The sequence below is a fragment of the Portunus trituberculatus genome, chromosome 20 (assembly GCF_017591435.1).
Source record: "Portunus trituberculatus isolate SZX2019 chromosome 20, ASM1759143v1, whole genome shotgun sequence".
Lineage (NCBI taxonomy): Eukaryota > Metazoa > Arthropoda > Malacostraca > Decapoda > Portunidae > Portunus > Portunus trituberculatus.
The window spans coordinates 9,437,827-9,458,304 of NC_059274.1; the positions used below are offsets into that span (position 1 = coordinate 9,437,827).

General features: G+C 39.4%; 2 protein-coding genes across 11 annotated transcripts in view; one reads left to right on the forward strand and one right to left on the reverse strand.

The window, feature by feature from the left end:
- The window catches only part of LOC123506798, an 84,175-nt gene that overhangs the window by 50,108 nt on the left and 13,589 nt on the right, over positions 1–20,478 (reverse strand). For 4 of the 10 annotated variants that reach the window (XR_006675524.1, XR_006675526.1, XM_045259144.1 and 1 more), the window contains exon 2: positions 14,754–14,832. The exons of 1 other annotated variant lie outside the window; for it this stretch is intronic. The gene's annotated coding sequence lies outside the window, so the exon portion shown is untranslated. Of the gene's footprint in view, positions 1–1,003; positions 1,090–1,201; positions 1,262–12,825; positions 13,703–14,753; positions 14,833–20,478 lie in introns of those variants that run through there. 5 more of the 10 variants (XR_006675527.1, XR_006675528.1, XR_006675530.1 and 2 more) reach the window with 5 other exon arrangements.
- The window catches only part of LOC123506796 (rho guanine nucleotide exchange factor 11-like), a gene marked incomplete in the record, with an annotated part of 643,649 nt that continues 631,952 nt past the window's right edge, over positions 8,782–20,478 (forward strand). Inside the window, 1 exon segment of the mRNA XM_045259143.1 lies at positions 8,782–9,122. Coding sequence (XP_045115078.1) covers positions 9,112–9,122 — 11 coding nt within the window.

The window sequence follows — 20,478 nt, forward strand, 5'->3', positions numbered from 1 at the left end:
GGTTCGAGTCCCGGGGCGGCAAGGCAAATGGGCCCCTGTTCACCTAGCAGTAAATAGGTACGGGATGTAACTCGAGGGATTGTGGCCTCGCTTTCCCGGTGTGTGGAGTGTGTTGTGGTCTCATTCCTACCCGAAGATCGGTCTATGAGCTCTGAGCTCGCTCCGTAATGGGGAAGACTGGCTGGGTGACCAGTAGGCGACCGAGGTGAATCACACACACTCACACACACACACACACACACACACACACGGCCCGGTAGCTCAGTGGTTAGAGCGCTGGCTTCACAAGCCAGATGACCGGGGTTCGATTCCCCGACCGGGTGGAGATATTTGGGTGTGTCTCCTTTCACGTGTAGCCCCTGTTCAGCTAGCAGTGAGTAGGTATGGGATGTAAATCGAGGAGTTGTGACCTTGTTGTCTCGGTGTGTGGACCTATACCAAGATCGGAAATAATGAGCTCTGAGCTCGTTCCGTAGGGTAACGTCTGGCTGTCTCGTCAGAGACTGCAGCAGATCAAACAGTGAATTACACACACACACACACACACAGATTGTTGATCATTGGGACACCACACACACACACACACACACACACACACACACACACACACACACTAAAAGCTATGGATCTACCAACCCTGGAACAGAAAAGAGAGAGAGGGGATCTGATACAAGTTTATAAATTGATTAATGGAATGAGAAAGTAATCTTGAGAGAAGAATATGACATTAGAAGCACAAGATCGCATAGTAAGAAACTAAGGAAGGGAAGATGTCTGAGAGATGTTAAAAAAATAGTTTCCCGCAAAGATGTGTTGAGACTTGGAACAGTTTGAGTGAGGAAATGGTGTCAGCAAAGAGTGTACATAGTTTTAAAGAAAAATTGGATAGGTGTAGATATGGAGACAGGGCCTCACTAGCATAAAGCCCAGGCCCTATAAAACTACAACTAGGTAAATACAACTAGGTAAATACACAGTTTAGTGGTTAGCACTCTCAACTCACAATCGAGAGTGCCGGGTTGGAGTCCCGGGGCGGCGAGGCAAATGGGTAAGCCTCTTAATGTGTGGCCCCTGTTCACCTAGCAGTAAATAGGTATGGGATGTAACTCGAGGGGTTGTGGCCTCGCTTTTCAGGTGTGTTGAGTGTGTTGTGGTCTCAGTCCTACCCGAAGATCGGTCTATGAGTCCTGAGCTCGCTCAGTAATGGGAAAGGATGGCTGGGTGATCAGCAGACGGCCGTGGTGAATTACACACTTGAAAGCTTGAAATAAAAGAGTTGATGACGGAATTAAATGAAGAGAAGGCAATGGGACCGGATGAAGTCTCAGGCAGAATATTAAAAGAATGTAGGGAAGAGCTAGTAAGTCCTATATACAACATCATAAAATGCTCAGTAGAAAATGGAAAAGTACCAGTAGAATGGAAAAGAGCTGAGGTGGTTCCCATATATAAGAAAGGAAGGAAGGAAGAACCTTTAAATTACAGACTTGTATCACTAACTAGTGTAATATGCAAGATGTTTGAAAAAGTAATAAAGAAACAATGGATCGAGTTTCTTGAAGACAACAAATTATCATCAAATAGCCAATTTGGTTTTAGAAAAGGTCGGTCATGTGTAACAAATTTATTGAGCTTTTACTCTAGAATAGTTGATAGAGTACAAGAGAGAGAGGGATGGATTGACTGTATTTATTTGGATTTAAAAAAGGCGTTTGATAAAGTACTACATGAAAGATTACTGTGGAAGTTAGAGAAGAAGGGTGGCTTAAAAGGAAGTACATTGAGATGGATGGAAAATTAATTGAAGGGGAGAGAAATAAGGACGGTAGTTAAAGATATGAAGTTCAAGTGGAGAGCAGTAGAAAGCGGAGTGCCACAGTATTGGCACCAATACTTTTTCTCATATAAATATATAAACGACATGCCAGAGAGAGTGACCAGCTACATAAATCTGTTTGCTGACGATGCAAAACTGTGCAGAGTTATTAAGCAAAAAGAGGATTGTGAAATACTGCAGGAAGACCTAAATAAGATCTGGAAATGGAGTAAAAAGTGGGAGATGGAATTCAATTTGGACAAAAGCCATGTCGTGGAAATGGGAAAGAGTGAATGACGACCAGTAGGAATCTACAAGATGGGAGATGGAGTAGAAATAGAGAAAGTAAAAAATAAAAAGGACTTGGGAGTGACGATGGAAGAAAACAATCAACCGGTAATCCATATTGATAGAATTTTCAGAGAGATATATAATTTGCTAAGGAATATTGGATTAGCATTTCACTACATGGACAAAGAAATGATGAAGAAATTGATAAGTAATATAATAGGACCCAGATTGGAATATGCAGGAGTTGTGTGGACCCCCATAAAAGAAACACATAAGGAAGTTGGAGAGACTACAAAAAATGGCTACAAGAATGGTTCCAGAATTTGAAGGGATGACATATGAGGAGAGACTAAAGGCTATGGATCTACCAACCCTGGAACAGAGAAGGAGAGAGGGATCTGATACAAGTTTATAAATTGATTAACGGAATGGATCAAGTGGATAATGAGAAACTGATCCTGAGAGAAGAATATGACATTCGAAGCACAAGATCGCATAGTAAAAAACTGAGGAAGGAAGATGTCTGAGAGATGTTAAAAACATAGTTTCCGCAAAGATGTGTTGAGACTTGGAACAGTTTGAGTGAAGAAGTGGTGTTAGCAAAGAGTGTGCATAGCTTTAAAGAAAATTTGGATAAGTATAGATATGGAGACGGGGCCACACGAGCGTAAAACTACAAATAGGTAAATACAACTAGGTAAACACACACACACACACACACACACACACACACACACACACACACACACAGCCAGAGGACCGGGGTTCGATTCCCCGGCCGGGTGGAGATATTTGGGTGTGTCTCCTTTCACGTGTAGCCCCTGTTCACCTAGCAGTTAGTAGGTACGGGATGTAAGTCGAGGAGTTGTGACCTTGTTGTCCCGGTGTGTGGTGTGTGCCTGGTCTCAGACCTATCCGAAGATCGGAAATAATGAGCTCTGAGCTCGTTCCGTAGTGTAACGTCTGGCTGTCTCGTCAGAGACTGCAGCAGATCAAACAGTGAAACACACACACACACACACACACACACACACACACACACACACACACACACACACACACACAAATTGTTGCTCACTGGAACAGTTTGAGTGAGGAAGTGGTATCAGCAAAGAGTGTACATAGTTTTAAAGAAAAATTGGATAAGTGTAGATATGGAGACGGGACCACACGAGCATAAAGCCCAGGCCCTGTAAAACTACAACTAGGTAAATACAACTAGGTAAATACACACACACACACACACACACACACGTTTCTCGTTGGGACACGCTTATGCATACATAGGTTGTTACACACACACACACACACACACACACACACACACACACACGTTTCTCGCTCGGATACGCTTATGCATACATAGGTTGATACACAAAAAAAAAAAAGAAAAAAATAATTGTTGACTAATCTAAGAGTGGCATTTCAATACATGAACAAAGATATGATGAAAAAAATCATCACAAGCATGATACGTCCAAGGTTGGAATATGCAGCAGTGGTGTGGTCTCCGAGCTCTTAAAAGGATATAAGAAATTAGAAAGGATGCAGAAGATTGCTACAAAGATGGTGCCGCAATTAAAGGACCTAACATATGAAGAACGGCTGAAGGAAATGGGACTGCCAACCTTACAAAATAGAAGAGAACGTCGGGACCTAATAACAATGTACGATAGTCAATGGCATTGAAAAAGCTAGAGAAAAAAGATCTGGTGCTGTTGACAGAAGAAGATGGAAGGGCAAGAGGACATGGAAAGAAGATCAGGATGAGGCAGTGTGTGAAGGATATTGGAAAATACAGTTTTCCACACAGAACTATTTAAAAGTGGAATGCATTGCATGGATAATGAAGTTATTACAGCACATAATGTGCATAACTTTAAGGGAATATTAGATAAATGGAGATATGGAGACAGGACATTATGAGCCCTGCTCGAACCCTGTACAATACAACTATGTAAATGCACACACACACACACACACACACACTATATGTGTAGAGGAGTACACTATGGGGATGACATGGCGGAGGTTATGGGAGTAACAATCAAGACAGAAGAAGAGAAAAAACGGAGAATCATAGTCACGTATGTGCCACCTAAGACAAATACATGGAGAACAGAAGAACATAAGAAAATGCAATTAGAGGTGATTAAGTGCTTGGATAATATAAGAAAAGATGGAAAAATATTATTAGTAGGAGACTTCAACTGCAAGAGTAAACTGGAGAGAGATGGAAGTAATGAGTAATGCTGGATCGTGGAGCGAGATGTTACAGCTGACTATGGTGAAAACACTGGATCAGTGGGTGGAAGAATCAACACGGTACAGAGAAGAACCATCATTGCATGACCTAGTATTCACAAAGAAGCCGGAGTTCCATCTCAGCATACAATACCAGAGTCTAATGGGAAAAAAATATCATGTAACATTAGTAGTGGAAATGCAGGAAGAGGATGTGATAAGATACAGGGAGGACTAAAAAAAAAAAAAAAAAAAAAAAAAAAAAAAAAAAAGATTAAATTATGCAAGAGCAAATTTTAAAAAGTTAAGACAATTTTTTGGTGGCATAGAATAGAGGAACATTATGAATGGAAAGACAGTACAAGGGAAATATGAACTATTCCTACAAAAGTATAGTGAGGGAGTAATGAAATACGTACCAATCTATAGAGTGAGGAAGAGTATACAAGCCTAGTAGCCTACAATGGCAGATGTATAGAAGCTAAGAGGGAAAAAGATAAAGCTTGGAAGAAACTAGAAAAGCAGAGAAATTAAAGCAACAGACAGCATTATAAGGATGCGAAAGATTAATATATTAGAGTAAAGGGAGAGGAAGAAAGAAACTTTGAGAAAAATGTGGTGCGGAAAAGCGAAGATGGGCGCAATCTTTTCTACAAGTTTTTAATTGATAAGATGAAAAATAAGAAAGCAATAGAAAAAAAATAGGTAAAGGAGGGAAGACATACCAAACAGCAGAGGAAATGAGTGAAATAATGAATGAGAGTTTCAAAATTGTTTTCACTAAAGAATAGGATTTTACAGAACTAAATAAGCCATTGTATTGTCAAGGCTTGCAAGAAATCATAATGCACAAAGGAAAAAATTGGAAGACTACTATAAAATTTGGATGTCAGAAAAGCGATGGGACCGGATGGTGTGTCGGGCTGGGCAGTGGGCACTAAAGGAATGTAAAGATCAATTGTTAAAACCGGTTTGGGAAATGGTTACAAACTCATTAAAGGAAGGAAAAGTACCACTGGAATGGAAGATAATCTCAGTAATCAAAGGAAAAAAGTCATCTAAGCCATTAGATTACAGACCAGTGTCACTTACAAATGTTGTGGGGAAGATATGTGAAATTATTACCAAAGAAAAATGGGTAAAATAATACGAAAAAAAAAAAACAAGTTATATCTAACAGACAATTTGGGTTCAGGACAGAAAGGTCATGTGTGTCAAATTTATTAAGTTTGTCACTCAGGAGTAGTGGAGGGACTGGAGAGCAGAGATGGGTGGGTGGACACTGTGTACCTAGACATAAAAAAAAAAAAAGGCTTTTGATAAAGACCCTCATAACAGGCTACTTTGGAAATTGGGAAACATAGGGGGACTGAGAGGAATAATATTATATTGGATAAGGGATTTCTTGAAGGACAGAGAGAGATGAGAACTGTGATCAGGGATACACACTCCTCCTGGAATAAAGTATCAAGTGGAGTGCCACAGGGGTCAGTGATAGCCCCCATTATGTTGCAGGTACATGTAAACGACATACAGTATGGAGTGACCAGCTGTATTAATTTATTTGTTGATGCAAAATTGTTAAGAGTAATTAAGACCCGAGAAGACTGTTTGCTACTGCAGGAAGATATAGATAAAATCTATGAGTGGAGTAAGAAGTGGAAGTTAGAATTCAATGCCAAAAAAAATGTCATGTAATGGAATTAGGAAAGGGTGAAAGAAGACCAGTATGGAACTATTTGATGGGAGATGAACAAATAATGAAGACTAAATAAGAAAAAAAATCCGGGAGTGGTTATACAACGAACTCTGAGCCCCGAAAAACACATAAGTAAAATATTTGGAACAACGTATAAAATGTTGACTAATATTTGGGTGGTATTTCAGTACCTGAACAAGGATATGACGAAAAAAAATACGAATATGATAATTCCACAGTTTCAAAATGCAGCAGTGGTGTCATCCCCAAGGTTGAAAAAGGATAGAAGAAAATCAGAACGGATCCAGAGGATAGCTACAAACATGGTGCCGCAACTAAAGGAAGAAAGACTGAAGGAAATGGGACTGCCAACCTTACAAGATAGAAGAGAAAGAGGGGACCTAATAACAATGTATAAAATAGTTAATGGCATTGAAAAGATAGACAAGCAAGACTTGGTGCTGGTGACAGAAGAAACTGGAAGGACAAGAGGACATGCAAAGATCAGGAAGAGGCAGTGTGTGAAAGATATTGGAAAATACAGTTTTCCACATAGAACGGTGGAAAAGTGGAATGCTTTGAATGATGAAGTTGTTACAGCACATAATGTGCATAGCTTTAAAGAAAAATTAGATAAATGGAGGTATGGAGACAAGACACTATAAGCCCCGCTCGTATCCTGTACAATACAACTAGGTAAATACAACTAGGTAAATACACATACACAAAAAAAAAAAAAAAAAATGATACTCACTGGTACACACACACACACACAGACACACACACACACACACACACACAGGGGTGGACTAAAGGGAAACAAACACATTGAGATGGATGGAAAATCATTTGAGAGGGAGAGAAATAAGAACGGTAGTTAAAGATATGAAGTCCAAGTGGAGACCAGTAGACAGCGGAGTGCCACAGGGGTCAGTATTGCCGCCAATACTTTTTTCTCATATATATATAAATGACATACCAGAGGGTGTGAACAGCTACATAAATCTGTTTGCGGACGATGCGAAACTGCAGAGTTATGAAGCAAAAGAGAATTGTGAAATACTGCAGGAAGACCTAAATAAGATCTGGAAATGGAGTAAGAAGTGGGAGATGGAATTCAATGTGGACAAAAGCCATGTCATGGAAATGGGAAAGAGTGAAAGACGACCAGTGGGAATCTATAAGATGGGAGATGGAATAGAACTGAAGAAAGTAAAAAAGGAAAAGGATTTGGGAGTGACGATGGAAGAAAACAATCAATTTTCAGAGACATATAATTTGCTAAGGAATATTGGATTAGCGTTTCACTACATGAACAAAGAAATGATGAAGAAATTGATAAGTACTATAATAAGACCCAGATTGGAATATGCAGGAGTTGTGTGGAACTCCCCCCCACAAAAAGAAACACATAAGGAAGTTGGAGAGACTACAAAAGATGGCTACAAGAATGGTTCCAGAATTTGAAGGGATGACATATGAGGAGAGACTAAAGGTTATGGATCTACCAACTCTGGAACAGAGGAGGGAGAGAGGGGATATGATACAAGTTTATAAATTGATGAATGGAATGTATCAAGTGGATAATGAGAAACTGATCCTGAGAGGTTTATGACATTCGAAGCACAAGATCGCATAGTAAAATATTGAGGAAGGGAAGATGTCTGAAAGATGTTAAAAAATATCGTTTCCCGCAAAGATGCGTTGAGACGTAGAACAGTTTGAGTGAAGAATTGGTGTCAGCAACGAGTGTGCATAGTGTTAAAGAAATATTGAATAAGTGTAGATATGGAGACGGGGCAACACGAGCGTAAAGCCCTGGCTCTGTAAAACTACAACTAGGTAAATACACACACACACACACACACACACACACACACACATGTAATTGTTCACTGGGACACACACACACACACACACACACACACACACACACACACACAGGTAGTTGTTCACTGGGACACACACACACACACACACACACACACACACAGGTCGTTGCTCACTGGGACACACACACACACACACACACAGGTTGTTGCTCACTGGGACACACACACACACACACACAGGTTGTTGCTCACTGGGACACTCTCACGCATACACATACACGCTCACACCAGCCATAGCACTCTCTCCTCCCTCTCGTGCTTTTATTATATTACTCGAAGATCCGGAAATCATGTTACACTTTCTTCGGGGTGGAATGTCGTGAGAATTCTCTTGCTGATGCCTCTCTCCTCAATCAGGCATTTTATGTCTGTGTGTTTAAAAAATGCGATGAAAAGAAGATACCTCGATGAATACAAGTGTTGCATAAATCACGTTTTCATTGAAAAATAATTGACTGTATTATAAAAGTGAGCAACTCTCATTGTTAAGTGATGTCAGGGAGAGTTTTTGCAGTGTTAAATTTTCGCGATCATCCAATGCAGGTGACAGTGGATGTTTTTTCGGTCAGTAATTGGTATAAGTGTTACAGTGCCTATGATGAAGCAACTTAGAAACATAGATATTCAAACCGCCATTCATTTCTTTTTAATCTTGTGAATTATCCTTAAATTATTTGGTGTTACAAGTGAACTAATTCCAAGATATATGTAATGCATGTGAATTTAAACTTTGGAGTAAGAAATTGTTAATATTACGTAAAAGCATAATTTTGGTAATGGTAGAGAGGCATGAGTGTGTTAATGGAGCATAGGACAGCAAGAGGTAAGAAGTGGCGCTACTTTGTGTTGAGTAGGCGGTGCCGCGGCAACATGGCGGCCAGCGTGACGGGCTGACAGTGACAGTGGTGGGGACTGTTTGGCGGTTACCGTGTAGCCAATGCTTAGAGGCTGTGTGTGTGAAATTATAAAGTGCTAACAGGTGTGCAGACCGTGCAGTGAGGTGTGGTGCAGGTGTGTGGTGTCCGTGGAGGTGTGTGAGTGCCGCCCGCTCACCACTGCGTCAACACTCGCTATTTCACTACAGCAGGACAGCCTAGGCCTTCACCACGCCTTTACTACATGACACTACAGCCACTCGTCCAGCCTGCACTGAGGAATGAACCGCAAGGATGGATGAGAGGTGAGAGGGGGCGGGCGTGGCCACTCAACCCTCCCCCTTGTTTACATGGGGGTGCCCGCTACACACTCCAGGATACACTCCTCGCCCTCTGTTCTGGTGTGCCTTGCCACCCTGTACCCGACCCCCGCCCCTGGGGTGTGGGTGTAGATGTGGATATGTGCTGCACGCCCATCACATGACTCATTTTGGGCCCCCAGCTAAGGGTGGTGGAGGTGATGGGCAAGGTGCAGACAAGAAGGGGGCAAAGGCATCATTCCTAACACCCAAACACTGTCCTGCCATCTTCACACCCACTACCCACCACATTACATGCATACCCAAGCAAACTACACTCGGTTCAGTGACAGTGTGTGGTTTCATAGACGATGCAAATGTAATATAATAAAAAAAAAGATAAACTGATCACATGAATTATTTCAGCTTTTCTTGGCGGATTAGTTAGGTTAGTCTCTGCCATGCTGGTTCAGAATGCCTGGGTACACAGCTCAGCCTAATCTAATTTAACCTAATTTTAGTTAACCCAAGTTTAGCGGAGATAGGTATCTCATTTGATAAAAAAAATTAAAGTAATTATGATTAAAAGGAACAAATGCATACAGAAATCAATAATAGAAAGTCATGAAAATTCATAAAATTGATTTGTAAACACTTATAGATGATATTTAGAGTTCATTTATATAGTTTGGTTAAAATAAAAAAAAGTAGATTGGTTATGTAGGTAGGTGTGGAAAAGAAATTGAAATAGTGGCCTATACTACACCTTACACTGGCTAGGGAAGTACCACCTTGTTTGTTATGCTTTGTATTTGCCAAACACATATCTACCACCATTGTAATATACCTACCTTGTTAAATTGTCAAATTTCATTAGGCAGATTTGTTGTGTATGTGCTGTATAGGTGTAGGTTCACTAAAGGCTTGGCACCAAGTTGTCAAGCCTCATTACTCCTCAGTCCCATGCATGCTGTCATGAAGACTGGAGCAACTTGAAGGTTTGGCTTGGGATAGGTTAACTTAGTCTGTGTGTTAATGTCTTCATTGGAAAGGTCAGATATAGGTGCTGTACATATGCAGGCTATAATTACTGCACTGAAAGCTTTTGTTGAGTTGCAGGCCTGTCTATGTGGCTAAAAGAAAAAAAGGTAACAACACTCCTCTTTCACTGTTTATATACCATGTGTTAGGGTTAATATTATGGTATGTGGGAGTATATTCCTGTCTGTTGCCTCTTTTGTTGCTCCTATTGTTTATGATATTAGTAGTCATTTTTCCATCTCAATTTCCTTGAGTGTTCTTCAGCAAGTGTTTTCTGGACAGCTCTTTTTGCTTTGCAGGTTGCTCACATTCCCTTTAAGTTATCAGATAACAAGACCTGTTTATTTTTTTTTTTTTTTTTTTTTATGCAGGAGGGACAACTGGCTAAGGCCAACAAAATATGAAAATAAAGGCCCACTTAATTGCCAGTTCCCTTAAAAGACACGAGAATTAGCTAACCAAAATTCAGGGACAAATGTCTTGACCTCTCTCTCTTAAAAGAAGTCAAGTATTAGGAAGATGGAAATACAGAAGCAGGTAGAGAGTTCCAATGTTTACCAATGAAAGGTATGAATGAATGAGAGTACTGGTTAACTCTTGCATTAGATAGTTGGACAAAATAGGGGTGAGTAGAAGAAGAAAGCCTTGTGCAGCGAGACTGCAGGAGGAGGGGAGGCATGCAGTTAGCAAGATCAGTAGAGCAGTTAACATGAAAATAGCGATAAAAGTTAGAAAGAGATGCAACACTTCGGTGGTGAGAAAGAGGCTGAAGACAGTCAGTCAGAGGAGGGGAGTTGATGAGATGAAAAGCTTTTGATTCCATCCTATCTAATAAAACTGTGTGAGTGGAAGCTCCCCAAACATGCGAAGAGTACTTCCTTACAGCACACGTAATGCCAGTCTTTCAGGCCTTTGTCCTAAAGAAAATATAAATGTTTCGACCATCACTTTGCTGTTAATAAAGACTAAATTGATGGTGATAAAGTTCCTTCTATTTTCAGTAACCAGTTCTGTTTGGTTATTTACATAAAAAGGGAGGTAGCTAGTGTGTTAACTTCTTTGGGCTTTCAGTGCTAAACAAGACTATATGACAATGTTAGGTGGCTTGCTCATTAGTAAAAGTGCAGATTTTCTGGCAGTCTTCCAAAAAGGAAAAAACAGACAGTATATATATCAGGTAGCTAGTTTGCTTTTTTACATTACAAGAATACCATATTAATGAAAAAAAAAGTGTGTGTGTGTTTACCTACTTGTGAGATGCAGGAAAAGAGCCACACTAGATTGTGCTGTCCTGTCCCCTGATGCTTTTATATCAAAATTTTACTTAAATTTATGTATGGTTTTTCCACACACCGTTTCATCATCAAGTTTGTTCCACGTTGCTATACATCTGTGAGAAAAGCTGTTTCTTTCTTTATTTCTCTTCTGCAGTCACTCACTTTCAGTTTTCATCTATGTCCTCTAGTGCTCCTCATTTAAAATTTCACGAGATCATCTCTGTCCAGCTTCTCTGTCCCTTCCAATATATTATATAGTGCTATCATCTCTCTCTCTCTCTCTCTCTCTCTCTCTCTCTCTCTCTCTCTCTCTCTCTCTCTCTCTCTCTCTCTCTCTCTCTCTCTCTCTCTCCTTTCCTCCTGTGTAATTAGTCCCAGTTTTTCCAACCTCTCTTCATAATGTATATTCACTTAGATCTGTAGGGATTTTTGTTGCAACTTTCTGGATTCTTTCCAGCTTCCTAATGTCTTTTTTGAGATTTGGTAACCACACTAATGCTGCATACCCCAAACGTGGACGTATCACTGTTGTTATCAACTTTTCATCATTTCTTCATTGATATATGTAAATGCTGCTCTGATATTTCTAAGTAGATTATAAGTTTCTCCTGCGATCTTCTAAATATGCTATTCAAATGACATACTGTTATAAATGGTTACTCCCAGGTCCTTTTCTTCTCTCCTTTTATTAATTTCTTAATTTCTCAGGTAATAAGTACTTTTTGTTCTCCTGCACTCCTTCCAAACTCTATCATGCCACATTTCTTAGCATTAAACTTCATGTTCCATTGACCATTCATGTATTTTCAGTAAGTCTTGATTTAGTGCTTCACAGCCCTGATTTGAGATTCTCCTCATGATCTATGCATCATCAGCAAAGATATTTCTGTAGCTAGTTACTCCTTCTGGCATGTCTTTAACATTAATAGCAAACATGATTGGTGCTAGTACTGAACCTTGCAGGACTCCACTCTCCAGTTTGACTTTTCACCTCTTGACAACTGTCCTCATTTCTCTACCTGTCAAAAAGTCAGTCATCCACCTTAATAAATGATCCTCCCAGTCCTACTATACTTTTCAACTTCTATATTAACCTTTTGTATGGTACTTTATCAAAAGCTTTTTTAAGATCTAAGTATATGCAATCAGCCCATCCATCTCTCTCATTCACTATATCCACTTCTCTTGAGTAAAAACTTAACAAATTAGTTGTACAGATCTCCCTTCCTGGAACCCAAATAGTTTCTTTGTTATCACTCTGTTCTCTTCCAGGAATTTCACCCACCTGTTCTTGATTATTCTCCCACAAATGTTTACTAACACACTCGTCAGTGATACTGGTTGATTGAGACTTAAACCTTATTTTTAAGAGACGTTTACCCTTTACATACCTGCCCAATCTATGTATTTCTTCAACCTCCTCTGTCAATTCCTTGTCCTTATGTATTGTCTCCACCAGTTTTTCCCCACACTTCCTTTGCTCTTTCAGTTCTTTGCACAACACAGTCCTCCTTCAGACCAAATACTGTAACTGTTTTTCATTATTGACTGTGTCTCTCATTAAGTTTTCCTTCTGCTTAATCACTTTGATAACCTTTTCGGCTAAAACGTTATTATTCACTTTTGTTTGCTCTTCCACAATTTTTCTGAAATTCACTTTTTCATCCTCATGTTCCTTTTTTCCAAATTTCTTGCATTAGTACATTTAATTCCTCCACTTTACCCTGATACTCTTCAGCTTTCAGTTGGTGTAATGTCAGTTTCCTCCACACTATTTTCTCCATTGTTGGGGTGTCAACTATTTTCTCCAACTTTTCCATTTGCCCTCTCATATCTCTCATTTCACTATCCAAATCAATTACCCTTTTCCTCATTACACTATCTCTTACTTTTCTTTCCTCGTCCCTGAACACTGAGAAATCCCTTGTTACCAGTTTCGGGACTGGTCCTGTTGGTGTGGGAGTAAACAGCCGAAGCAGCCACTGTCTCTTCCAATTCGCTCATATCGGCAGATATTAAGCTTAATTTACAGCTAATTTTATGACAGGACAGCACTGAATCTAGTGTGACCCCCCTATCCAGGTACCCACAAACCAGGGTAAGCTCTCAGTGATGAAAATGGGAGCAGCAATCTGGATGTCTGCTCTGTCTGCCATCTGATGTGTGTGTGTGTGTGTGTGTGTGTGTGTGTGTGTGTGTGTGTGTGTGTTTCACTGTTTGATCTGCTGCAGTCTCTAACGAGTCAGCCAGACGTTACCCTACGGAACGAGCTCAGAGCTCATTGTTTCCGATCTTCGGATAGGCCTGAGACCAGGCACACACCACACACTGGGACAACAAGGTCACAACTCCTCGATTTCCATCCCGTACCTACTCACTGCTAGGTGAACAGGGGCTACACGTGAAAGGGTGTGTGTGTGTGTGTGTGGTGTGTGTGTGTGTGTGTGTGTGTGTGTGTGTGTGTGTGTGTGTGTGTGTGTGTGTGTGTGTGTGTGTGTGTGTGTGTGTGTGTGTGTGTGTGTGTGTGTGTGGTTACCTAGTTTTACCTAGTTGTAGTTTTACAGGGCCTGGGCATCATGCTCATTTAGCCTCGTCTCCATATCTACATTTATCCAAGTTTTCTTGAAAGCTATGCACACTCCTTGCTGACACTAAATCTTCACTTTGGCTATTCCATGCTGTTATACTTTGTGGAAAGCTGAATTTTTTCATGTCCATGAAGCATCATCCCATCCTCAATTTTTTACTATGATATCTTGTGCTTCTACTGGTGAGTTCATCTCTTGGTAACAGCTCTTCATTATTTATTACATCCATTCCATTCATTAGTTTGTAGACTTGTATTAAGTCCCCCCTCTTGCTTCTCTGCTCTAGTGTTGGTAGATCCAAAGCCCTCAGTCAGTTTCTTCTCATATGTCATCTCTCTTAGCTCTGGTACCATCCTCGTTGCCATCCTTTGCAGTCTTTCCAATTTCCGTATATGTTTTTTTTTGTGTGGGGATCACACCACCCCTGCATACTCTAATTTGGGTCTGATCACAGTGAATATTAGTTTTTTCATCATATTTTTATCCATGTAGTGGAAAGTCAATCCAATATTTCCTACCATATTGTATGTTTTGCCATATATTTTGTCCATATGGCTATCCTGTTGACTATTCTCTTGTATAGTCACTCCTAGGTTCCTTTCCTTGTTAACTTTCTTCAGTTCTACCCTATCTCTATCTTGAAGATCCCCTCTGGTTGTCTTCCACTCCTTTCTAATTTCATAACATGACTTTTATCCACACTAAATTCCATCTCCCACTTCCTACTTTACCTCCAGATCTTGTTAAAGTCCTGCTGTAATATTTCACAGTCCTCCTTGTTTTTTACTTGTATGAGCAGCTTGGCATCATCTGGAAATAAGGTTCATGTAACTGTTTACTCCTTCTAGAATGTCATATGTATACAAGAAAAAGTGTACAGTAAGCTCCTGCACTTGGCGAATTAATTAGTCTGGCGAAACTACCGCCAAATGCGAATTTCACCAAGCACAAGTTCTTTATACCATATAAATTGCATGAAAAATGCCTCAATCAGTCTTTGGTCATTGCCAAAGTCCCTTTTTGTCCCCCTAAATACCATCTTTTGAGCTGAAATAAAATCTTTTGCCTTCATATATTAGAACACATGTACAAAACAGACCAATAAACAATAAATAAAGCTAATAAGACATGATATAAAGGCTGTAACTCCCATTTTTCCACCCGTTTCCCTTGCCCGCTTTCGTCCTTGCTACCACCACCATTGTCCTCACCCCCACCGGTACTACCTGTTGAGCTGGTAGAGGCCATGTTGGCAGTAAATCGCCAGAATTCGTTCCCACGCTAGCAGAACAGAGGGTAGAACAAACAAAATGGCTGAAGGGGACTCTCACACTGCTTTCTGATAGGTTTAGAGAGAAGTCTGATGTCACCGGGGAGCTGTGTGGTTCACTGTGCGGCCACCAGGGGACCGCCAAGTTTGAATTCAAATCGCCAAGCGTGCACTCAGTGGTCCGTGGCCACCCTACTGCCAAAAGTGAATTTTGCCAAGCTGAGATTCGCCAAGTGCAGGGGCTTACTGTACGTGCCAACACCGATCCTTGTGGCACTCCACTCTCCACTGTTCTCCACTCCGATTTAATATCCTTTATTACCGTTCTCATTTCCCTTCCTCTCAAGTAACTCTCCATCCACTCTAAAGCCTTCCCCTTCAATCCTCCTTTATTCTTTAACTTTCATAGCAGTCTCGAATGCAGTACCTTGTCAAAAGCCTTTTTTTTTTTTAATTTAGATATATACAGTACCCATATGTCTCTCTCCTGAATTATGTCTGTTGCTCTAGAGTAAAAACTCAGGAAGTTTGTTACATAAGAGCAGCTCTTTCTAAAGCCAAATTGTGTGTCTGAGATTAACTTATCTTCTAAAAACTCAATCCATTGTTTCTTTACATCTTGCATGCCACACTGGTTAGTGACACCAGTCTGTAGTTTAAAGGTTTCTCTTTCCCACCACTCTTATATATGGTGACCATTTCAGCCCTTTTCCATTCCATCAGTACAGTACCACTTTCTATTGAGCATTTTATGATGTCATGTATAGGTACCACTAGTTCTTCCTTGCATGCTCTCAGTATTCTACCTGAAATGTCATCCAGTCCTATTGCCTTTCTCACCTTTAGTTCCTCTATTAATTTATATATTTCTGACTTTTCTACTCTGATCTTGCCCAGGTGAACACCCTCCTTACGATCATCCGGCCTCTCAAATTTGGACTCTTGAGTAAAAACTTGTTGAAATCTGTTTTTTTTAACAATTTTGCCATGCTTTTTGGATCATCAATTATCTGGTGTTCTCCTCTCAGTCTTTCTATAGTCTCCTTCGGTTTAATTTTTTCATTTATGAATATATAAAACAGTTTTGGCTGCTCCTTGCATTTTTCCATGATGTGCTTTTCATATTCTCTCTTTTCCTCCTTCCTCACTTTCATGTAATCGTTCCTTGCTAATATGAAATTTTCGTTGTTTCTTGTATTTCTATTTCTCTTCCATTTTTTCCATGTTTTGTTCCTCTTTTTCTTTGCTCTGGCACACCTTCCATTGAACCAGTCCTTTTTCCTTCCTCTCTTGGCTTATATTTTGGGACAAATCTTGTGACCTTCTTTGTACACTTCCATGAAAATATTATATTTCTCTGCACTCCTGCCCTTAGCAAGTCCTCCCAGTACTCCTTAAGTTTCTGTATGTCCGCCTTCTTGTAATTTAACCTTTCTTCTTTATATGATTCATCTAATTTGCCGCCGTTAACCTCTACCTCCATTTCAATGACCACATGATCACTTTTTCCTAGTGGACATTCGTATATTAAATCATCAATTATTTGGATTTCTCTTGTCAAAACCAGGTCCAGTCTTGCTGGGTTGTCATCTCCTCTGTATCTAGTGTTTGCATTGACTATCTGTTTCATCATGTGTTCCATCATTAGCTTTAAAAATCTATCTCCCCATGATGCTTCCCCACTGCCACTTACATAGTTCTCCCAGTCCACTTCCTTACAGTTGAAATTACCCACTAAAATCACTCTTCTTCATCCTTTGATCACTTTGTTAGAAAGGAGGCATTGTGCATGATCTGGCCATGGAAGTGCAGATATTGGTGGAAAATAAAATGATGCAGCTCATCCTCGCATGACCAAGCCTCACTCTTGGGGGTGGCCACAAGGCATCACAATGAGGATCAACATCATCTATTGTGCTTTATCTTGACTATTTTGCAAGGGATCATTTGATCATAGAATTAAGGGATAAGAGGTGAGTTCCCAGAGGAATGTGAAATTAGGCTGAGAGGAGGAAAACATGGAGATAATGAAGCTTTTCAAGTGAGTACCTGCAAGTATTGAAGGTGAGAGAAGAAAAGGACCCGTGTAAGGAAGGAAAGTGTTTGAATCTCAAGAACTAATGAAAGAGGATAAGCATGGATGTAAAAATGGTCTACTTAATGGAACTATTGTATTTATGAACATCTATGCAAGTTTGTAATGAAAAATTTAGATTAAAGAAGACTGCTTATGGTGTGAAAAAAGATGGATAGGGGAAATAACAAAAGAGTGATTTAATGTGTCACACAAAGGTAACATTGAAAAAAAGACTTGGGACATGTGTGAGTTTGATATATGCATTGGAAGGGTAGTGTTTGAATATGTGGGACAAAGAGAGAGAGAGGATAAAAATGGGTTAGAGCATGCAAGGACAAGAATAAATGGAGATTTGTTAAAGCTATGCTCTTTGTGGGAGTTGTTAGGAACATGCGTCAGACATAGATAGGATCAGCCATTCATAATATTCTTAACTTTCTAACATTGCAATTTTGTAAGAAAGCTCTTTTAGTCAGATGTAGTTGCTGTTTAATACACAGATGAAATTTGTGTGGTTGGTGATATTGAAGCCTTTTACTGCTACTTGACGTATTTCCTTAATCACTAATCACTATGAGACCTTTTTTTTGTTCACTTGTTCTTCTGCAACACCAATGTACATGGCAGCAACTAGAAACTGCAAAATCCATTCTAATTTATATTCTTTCCATACATTGCTTTAATTTCAGTGAATTGTATATTATAGCAAAGGTTTGAATAAGAGTTCCTTTATGGCTTTGTTTTCTTATCAGTTTGTCTATCATGGTTTTTTTTTTTTTTTTTTTTTTTTACACTGAACAATAGCTATCATGATAACTTGTTCAAGAGGAAGGTATTGAATCAGTAACAATGACTATGAGGTATTATGACCTTTGATTGACTTTCACTTTTATAAAAATGATAGACTTGTGCAGCATAAGCTTGTGTATCAGTGATGTTAAAACAGTATTTGCCTCTTCTGGTTGTGTGTCAATATTTGTTAAGAACTTAATGGTTGCTGCCATGTACACCATAATACTGAATATGGTAATAACTTGCATCTTCTTAATTTGTTATGGTGCTAGTATTGTACATGTAATATCATGAAAGTACAGTACCTGTGGTATAAGATAAAACATATAGTTGTTTCTATAGTCAGTTATCCAAGTTAATGACTTCTAGGCAACAACTGAACCTCAGCTGGCACAGTTAAAGTCAGTCAAGGGAATGAATTATATGGTATCCACTTTAATTATGTACTATACATAGTACATAGTATATAGTTGTATACTATGATTTGTAGTGGTAGACACTAAAGGATACAGTAAGCTAAGTGGTGCATCAAAGAAGATGATCTGTAGATGAATTTCAGTGTATTGTGTTCCAGTGGCAGCTTGTAGCTAATATTAGTGAGGGTGCTGCTCCAAAAAATTTTAGCCCTTGTTTTAATATTTTGTAAAAGGAAACTAGTATAAGAAAATTTATTCAGAAACTTTATAGTATTTTAAAAGAAGATAAACATTTTTGATTACTATAATCTAAACTGTCACAGTTCAGTCCATTCTTTTAAAGGTTAAATTTATTATTCTTGTTTTAATTTGTGCGAAAAGATGAATAATTTTCTCATTGGTACACCATTTTTAGGCACAACACACTCAGAGTAAAAAATAAATGCTACCTTCCACCATCATGCCAAGGTTGGCACTGCGGGAACGATAGTACTCCCCCTCTCCCTCACAGCCCCATGAGCAACCTCCCTTGTATACATGGAATAAGAATATAAGAATACAAGGATACAAGAAGATTAGAAAGGATACAAAAGATTGCTACAAAGATGGTGCCGGAATTAAAAGACTTAACATATGAAGAACGACTGAAGGAAATGGGACCACCAACCTTACAAGATAGAAGAAAATGTGGGGACCTAATAACAATTTACAAGATAGTCAATGGCATTGAAAAAATTAAGATAGACATTGAAATCCTGGTGCTGGTGACAGAAGAAGATGGAAGGATAAGAGGACATGTAAAGAAGATCAGGATGAGGCAGTGTGTGAAGGATATTGGAAAATACAGTTTTCCACACAGAACAGTGGAATGCATTGAATAATGAAGTTGTTACAGCACATAATGTGCATAACTGAGGAAAAATTAGATAAATGGAGACATGGAGACAGGACACTATGAGCCCCACTTGAACCTTGTACAATACAACTAGGTAAATACATGTGGAAAACAGCTGAATTCCACGCTGTTGGAACTGATGCGCAGTTCCATACAAATATTTTTGTATTTTTTTTAGACTGAGGGATAACTACTGACATTAAGCTTAAGGATTATACTATATTGTACATGTCAAAAGAAAGAATAAAAGAAAAGTCTTTATATTGAATATTATCAATAATATCAAGTGGAAATGGGGGATGCTGCAGTTCCAGTGCCCATACATGAGCTGCCACTTCCGTGTTTAATGCTTTTTGTAGACATCCTCCTACCCACAACAACTATCTGTCCATCAGCTCACTCACCACCACAACAACTAATCTCTCAGCTCACTGGAACACTATGCAATTTCACTACACCATCACGCCTAAACTAATGCATATAGTGAACTAATACGTATTTGGTTTTCCTATACTTTAGTGTGTGTATTTACCTAGTTGTATTTACCTAGTTGTAGTTTTACAGGGCCTGGGCTTTACGCTCGTGTGGTCCCGTCTCCATATCTACACTTATCCAATTTTTCTTTAAAACTATGTACACTCTTTGCTGATACCACTTCCTCACTCAAACTGTTCCAAGTCTCAACACATCTTTGTGGGAAACTAAATTTTTTAACATCTCTCAGACATCGTCCCTTCCTTAGTTTCTTACTATGCGATCTTGTGCTTCTAAAGTCATATTCTTCTCTCAGGATCAGTTTCTCATTATCCACTTCATCCATTCCGTTAATCAATTTATAAACTTGTATCAGATCCCTCTCTCTTCTCTGCTCCAAGGTTGGTAGATCCATTGCCTTTAGTCTCTCCTCATATGCCATCCCTTTAAATTCTGGAACCATTCTTGTAGCCATTTTTGTAGTCTCTAATTTTCTTATGTGTTTCTTTTATGGGAGTCCACACAACTCCTG